This window comes from Mandrillus leucophaeus, unplaced genomic scaffold (assembly GCF_000951045.1).
Source record: "Mandrillus leucophaeus isolate KB7577 unplaced genomic scaffold, Mleu.le_1.0 Scaffold281, whole genome shotgun sequence".
Taxonomy (NCBI): Eukaryota; Metazoa; Chordata; class Mammalia; order Primates; family Cercopithecidae; genus Mandrillus; species Mandrillus leucophaeus.
Window position 1 is genome coordinate 1134143 of NW_012102932.1, and position 7259 is coordinate 1141401.

General features: G+C 41.6%; 1 protein-coding gene across 1 annotated transcript in view; it reads right to left on the reverse strand.

Annotated features, from left to right (window-relative positions):
- The window catches only part of LOC105543395 (transcription factor TFIIIB component B'' homolog), a gene marked incomplete at its 5' end in the record, with an annotated part of 26799 nt that overhangs the window by 12047 nt on the left and 7493 nt on the right, over positions 1-7259 (reverse strand). Inside the window, 2 exons of the mRNA XM_011985284.1 lie at positions 2061-2307; positions 4410-4665. Coding sequence (XP_011840674.1) covers positions 2061-2307; positions 4410-4665 — 503 coding nt within the window. The remainder of the gene's footprint in view (positions 1-2060; positions 2308-4409; positions 4666-7259) is intronic.

Genomic DNA, 7259 nt, shown 5'->3' on the forward strand with positions numbered 1-7259 from the left:
GAGGTCAGGAGATCGAGACCATCCTGGCTAACACGGTGAAACCCCGTCTCTACTAAAAAATACAAAAAACTAGCCAGGCGAGGTGGCGGGCGCCTGTAGTCCCAGCTACTCAGGAGGCTGAGGCAGGAGAATGGCGTGAACCCGGGAGGCGGAGCTTACAGTGAGCTGAGATCCAGCAACCGCACTACAGCCTGGGCGACAGAGCAAGCCTCCATCACATTTAAAAAAAAAAAAATAGACCCATGAAACAAAACAGCACCTAAAGATAACATATCAAAGATACCTTATCAGAAATTAGCATACTTACAAATCTATAAACAAATTAAGACAGCATGGTATTGGCACGGGAATGACAGATTTATCAATGAAACAGAAGACTAGAAATAACCCCAATATATACAGAAACTTAGCATCTGATAAAAGTGCTATATCAAAAACAGTTATTATATTATTAAATAAATGATGTTGGACAACTATATAACCATCTCAGGGGGAAAAAAGTCAGACCTATAGCTTACCAAAACAAATTCTAGATGGATCAAAAGATTTAAATATACAAGTATTTTTTTAAAAACTCTACTGTAAAAAATGCCATGGGAAAACACTTTCATAATTCTGGACGGAGGTAGGTGGGGAAGGGTATCTTTTTATTTATTTATTTATTTCAAGACAAAGCCAGGCTGTAGTGTAATGGGATGATCTCAGCTCACTGCAACCTCCAACTCCTGGATTCAAGCAATTCTCTTAGCTCAGCCTCCCGAGTAGCTGGGACTACACGCGCATGCCACTATGCCTGACTAAATTTTGTATTTTTGATAGAGACGGAGTTTTGCCATGTTGGCCAGGCTGGTTTCGAACTCCTCACCTCAGGTGATCCGCCCGCCTTGGCCTCCCAAAGTGCTGGGATTACAGGTGTGAGCCACTGCACCCAGCTGGGAAGAGGACCTTTTTAAACTACCTGAAAGCAGAAAGCTATAAAAGATTGACAAATTAATCTAAACAGAAATAAAAAATGCCTGCTTGGCAAAAACCACCATACACAAAATCAAAAGACAAATGACATACAGAGAAAAAAAAAATTGCAGTCTTTATCACAAAGGGCCTTTTTCCCTGAATATAATAACTACTACAGGACAGGCGCAGTGGCTCATGCCTATAATTCCAACACTATGGGAGGCGAGGCGAGCAGATGGTTTGAGGCCAGGCATTTGAGACCAGCCTGGCCAACATGGCGAAATCCCGTCTCTACTAAAGATACAAAACTTAGCTGGGTGTTGTGGCATGCATCTGTAATCTCAGCTGCTCGAGAGGCTGAGACAGGAGAATCACTTGAACCCAGGAGATGCAGGTTGCAGTGAGCCAAGATCACGCCACTGCACTACAGCCTGGGTGACAGAGTGAGTGAGACTCTGTCTCAAAACAAAACAACAACAACAAAAAAACTCACAACTTTGGCAATGATAAGCAAGACTGATAAAATCTATGATCTCAGAAAATAAGTCTAACAAATAATACAAAATGTTTTAAAAAGTTTAAAGATATTCTTTACAAAAGTACCCCTTTCAAAGGCTCATGCTATTCAATAGATGCTCACCAGCCTTTTCTATGTTGAGATCTTAAGTCACCCCAATATTTTTACAAAGTCTTTGATACAGGTTTACAGATTTTTCCATCCCAATACTTGCCATTGGATAGCTTCAGGAGACATAGAAATGAAACATGTGAACAAATTCTAGTTTTACAGTTCCTTAAATTCTTGTGGGTGTCAGCACTGCTTCCTTTTGCTTCCACAAGTCAGAAGGGTCTCTAGATTAAAGGAATGGCTATTAAGTGTCCATTTATGGTTAGTTCAACGGCTCTGTACTAACTTAACTGTAACTTCCTGACTCAACACCTTTTCTTCTTCCATTATGGAGGAACACGATGGAGAGAAGGATGGGAGTTACCCTAAAAAAATTTCTGACATCAAATAAAAATAACAAATTACTATGTTTTCCCTAGTCGAATCTCATAACCAACCCATCTCATACAAACAATAAAATACAGTAGTTATCACATACCTGAGTTGCTGAGCTGCTAATATTCTTAGATTGAGTATTAATAACACTTGGAGATGGAAGCGGATCAGAGGAATCTTGATTTTTTTTCTGGCTTTCATTGAATGGATTAGATCTTTTCAATTTCTGTCTTAACGCAGGTATAAGAGGTTTTAGGCGTTTCTTACTATGGACCTGCATAGGTTCGTCAGACTCCAAACTATTCTTTGAACATATTAAAGATAAGAATCCCAGGGGTCTTCTGCCAGGTCTAGAAATACAAATGTAAAGATAGTCAAGAATATCCAGGAAGACACATTCCTTTGTTTTTTTTTTTTCTTTTGAGACACAGTCTCACTCTGTCACCCAGGCTGGAGTGCAGTGACACGATCTCGACTCACTGCAACCTCCACCTCTCGGGTCCAAGATATTCTCCTGCCTCAGCCTCCCAAGTAGCTGTAGTAGAGACGGAGTTTCACCATGTTGGTCATGCTGGTCTCGAACTCCTGACCTCGTGATCTTCTCACCTCAGCCTCCCAAAGTGCTGGGATTACAGGCGTGAGCCACTGTGCCCGGCCAAGACACATCCTTAATAACTGCTTCTGCTTCGCAAGGCTAAGGTGGGAGGACCGCTTAAGGCTAGGAGCTCAAGAACAGCTTACACAAAATTAGCAGGACCCTGGTCTCTAGAATATCTCTAGCATTCAAATCACTTGGTGATCTTATTAAAAAGAAGATTCGCATAGTTGGTAGTGGGCATGGCCTGAGTTCTGCATTTTAACAAGTGTTCTCAAATGATGTCCATACTGCTGTTGTCAGGACTACACTTTGAGTAGCAAGGCTGTGGAACAGTGGTCAGCATGGTATGCTCTACAGGCCATATGCAGTCCCCGACCCAATTCTGTGAGTACGTTTTACTGGAACACAGCTATGTTCATTTGTTTACATATGGTCTGTGGTTGCTTTTGTGCTGTAATTGCAGAGTTGAATAGCTGTTAACAGAGACCATATGGCTCCCAAAGCCTAAAATATGTACAAATGCCATTTTACAAAAAATGCTGTCTTCTGTTCTAGAACACTGCTTCTCAACCTGTTTTAATCCCAGCTCTCATGATGGTTCCCTCATTTTATTTATTTTTTCTTTCTTTTTGTTTTCTTGAGACGGAATTTCACTCTTGTTACCCAGGCTGGAGTGCAATGGCGCAATCTTGGCTCACCACAACTTCCACCTCCTGAGTTCAAGCGATTCTCCTGCCTCAGCCTCCTGAGTGGCTGGGATTATAGGCATGTGCCACTATGCCCAGCTAATTTTGTGTTTTTAGTAGAGATGGGGCTTCTCCATGTTGGTTAGGCTGGTCTGGAACTCCCAACCTCAGGTGATCCGCCCACCTCCGCCTCCCAAAGTGCTGGGATTACAGGCATAAGCCACCACACCCAGCCTTTTTTTCCTTTTTTCAGAGACCGGTCTGGCTATGTTGCCCAGGCTGGAGTGCAGTGGCTATTCGCAGGCACAATCATAGCTCACTGCAATCTCAAACTCCGGCCTCAGCCTCCTGGGTAGCTGGGATTACAGGCATGTGCCACTGTACCTGGGAATCATTCTATTTTCAGCGCATCTCTAAGGCCAGAAGAGATACTACTGAGCTTTACTTTCAATAATTTAGATAACAAAAACAACAGACCTATTAAGTATGTCTTTTAAGCTACATGTGTCCTTTCCCCCAACCCTTCCCCTTAGTGGAGACTAGTGCATGTTCCCCCACCTCCTTCAATTCAGCAACACCACGTTAATCTTCTGGATGCTGCTGACAAGCCAATAATGATTGATAACCATTGTTTCTAGAATATGAGAAAAATGTGAGAGAAGTTGGCTTTTGTTTAAGTTCCAACACTTATTCTAATGGACAGAAAGCCATAATTTACCTCTTCGGTTTGTTACAGGGGAGAAAACTGACACATTATTTGAGACTTCAATAAAACAACGTCTGATGTCAGCATCCATATATATGTGCATTAGTAGCTACTGCACATGGTAGAATATGTAATGTAATGAATATGTAATGATGAAAATAACCATGAACAATCTAAAAAAATAAGTGTATAAAACATTCTAAAGATTTTCTATCTAAAACAAAGTTTCAGCACTTAAATTTAAGCTCTTATTGTACAAAACGTGTATCTGCAATATTACTGTATTTCCTTGGCTGAAACTTCTTCCTTTACATTACTAATGGAGCAATATGTTTATTAAACACCATCCTTAGTACTGGATCTAATCTTGAGATATATATATATATATATATATCTGTTCTGTATAGGTTATATTTATTAAGACAGAGAGCACAACACTTATTAAATATGTTTTCATGGTACCTGAATAATGGGGCTTTAGAAGATGATGTTCTGTTATCCATTTGCTCAGACTTAGGAGCAGCATCAGTTCTTTCTTCCTTATCAGACACAATCATTTCATCCTGAGGTAACAGAGGCACATTCTTGTCTATGCATGCATCAGGAGATCTAGATCCTCTACTCTGAAAAGCTGGTTCAACTTGCTGTCTTTGAGGTTCTGGAGTTGTCAGTGTGCTTCCCGAGGTAGGAAAAATATCTTGTCCTTTGTGAGACTCCCCTTCAAAAAAAAGAGCAAATGGAAAGCAAGGATATTGATGTTAATACATTCCATGTAATCCCAAAATTTGACCAAGAAACCCATGGTATTCTATAATAAACCTACCCTATTAAGAGTAAGCTAAATTATCATTAGTGGAGTTATCTGGATTATTATTATTATAATTGGTTAAAAGGTATGCTAACAGCTTCTGCATTCAGAAACAAAATAGTTATATCAATATATTTTGGCCTAGAAAATCTTTTCCCAGAAATATTTCTTGAGCAATCACAACGGGAGTGATTACTTTCTAAAAAATCTAAGGTTTGTTAAAATTTAGAAACCAAACCAATTCAAAATATAGGTGGTAACTCAGGTACCTGTGGTCTCCTGAAAAGTAAAACCTACAGGCTCTCAAATACTCAAGTTTAGCTAAAGAATTCTCTTTCCTTAACTAAATAGCAGACAAAACCAAAGTAGCCAAGGATTAGGACAAAATAACTAAAGCTTTCTTACTCAATAAAAAAACCTGTTTTCCCTCAGTATAGCTAAGGCCTTGTTCTCAAAGAGAGCGCTTTAGCTCTGTGAAGGGAGAATGAAGTTGATAAGTACACCTGCTAAAAGAAACAACCTAATTAAAGACAGCATATAACAAATTCACTAACACTTCACTGTATTGTAGTTTACTTAATGCTTTTATTGGAGAGCAGATGGATGGGAGCAATCTTAGAACATCTCTACAGACTGTAAACTGTAACCATATTACAGTTTCACAGTCAAAGTTGGGACAATTAAGTCTAAGACCGTATTAACATTATAAGAGTTTTTCTGTTTTTGTTTTTTTGAAACAGAGTCTTGCTCTGTCACCCAGGCTGGAGTGCAGTGGCGTGATCTCGGTTCACTGCAACCTCTGTCTCCCGGGTTCAAGCAATTCTCTCGCCTTAGCCTCCTGAGTAGCTGGGATTACAGGCATGCACCACCACGTCTAACTAATGTTTGTATTTTTAGTAGAGACAGTGTTTCACCATGTTGTCCAGGCTGCTCCCGAACTCCTGACCTCAAGTGACCCACTCACCTTGGCCTCCCAAAGTGCTGGGATTACAGGTGTGAGCCACTACGCTCGCTACGCTCAGCCCATTAAATGTGTGGGTTTTTTGGTTTTGTTTTGTTTCTGAGACAGAGTTTCACTCTTGTGGCCCAGGCTGGAGTGCAATGGTGTAATCTCAGCTCACCGCAACCTCTGCCTCCCAGGTTCAAGTGATTCTCCTGCCTCAGCCTGCCAAGTAGCTGGGATTACAGGTGCCTGCCACCACGCCCAGCTAATTTTTGCATTTTTAGCAGAGAGGAGGTTTTGCCATGTTGGCCAGGCTGGTCTCCAACTCCTGACCTCAGATCATCCACCTGCCTCGGTCTCCCAAAGTGCTGGGATTACAGGCGTGAGCCACCACGCTCAGTCAAGTATTTTTTGTTTGTTTTTTGAGACAGAGTTTTGCTCTGTCACCCAGGCTGGAGTGCAGTAGCATGATCTTGGCTTGCCGCAACCTCCATTTCCCAGGTTCAAGCAATTTCCTGCCTCAGCCTCCCAAGTAGCTAGGATTACAGACGCCCACCACCAGGCCTGGCTAATTTTTTGTATTTTTAGTAGAGATGGGGTTTCGCCATGTTGGCCAGGCTGGTCTTAAATTCCTGACCTCAGGTTATCCACCCACCTCAGCCTCCCAAAGTGCTGGGATTACAGGCATGAGCCCCTGCGCCTGGCCCATTATTAAGTGTTTTTAAAGAACCAGAACCATCATAGGTTATCAAACCCTTCCATCTTGTAACTCTAACTCTTGTAAGATGCCATCAGCAACATTTTTATTCTTGAGTGCCATTGTTATGGTAAAGCAGTGGCTATATGTATGAATGATAAGCCTAAGTTTGAGAGAAAAGAGAAATGATGTCATAAAAGAAATGAAAAATAAAGAGTTGTACAAAACACAGGATAAATGTGACTAGCGCCTTTAGTCATGAGGGAAATAGACCCTAAGTGGTTTAATGTCCCACAGAAATTTTAGATTCCTATAAAAATAGAAGACTCTAAGATCTTTTCAGCTTCCGTAGGTGGCTTAAGCCTGAAAAGATCTCTAGAACAAAACTAATTTTCCGGGTAAGAACCTATTATGAATGCCATTATAGGCCACAGGTGGTGGCTAATGCTTATGATCCCAGCACTTTGGGAGGCTGGGGCAGGCAGACTGCTTGAGGCCAGGAGTTCAAGACCAGCATGGGCAACATGGCAAAACCCTCTCTCTACAAAAGTACATTCAAGACCAGGCTGGGCAACATGGCGAAACTCTGTCTCTATAAAAAATACAAAAATTCCGAGGCGGGCAGATCACGAGGTCAGGAGATTGAGACCATCCTGGCTAATACGGTGAAACCCTGTCTCTACTAAAAATACAAAAAATTAGCCTGGCGTGGTGGGGGCGCCTGTAGTCCCAGCTACTAGGGAGGCTGAGGCAGGAGAATGGCATAAATCCGGGAGGTGGAGGTTGCAGTGAGCCGAGATCACGCCACTGCACTCCAACCTGGGCAACAGAGCAAGACTCCATCTCAAAAAAAAAAAAAAAAAA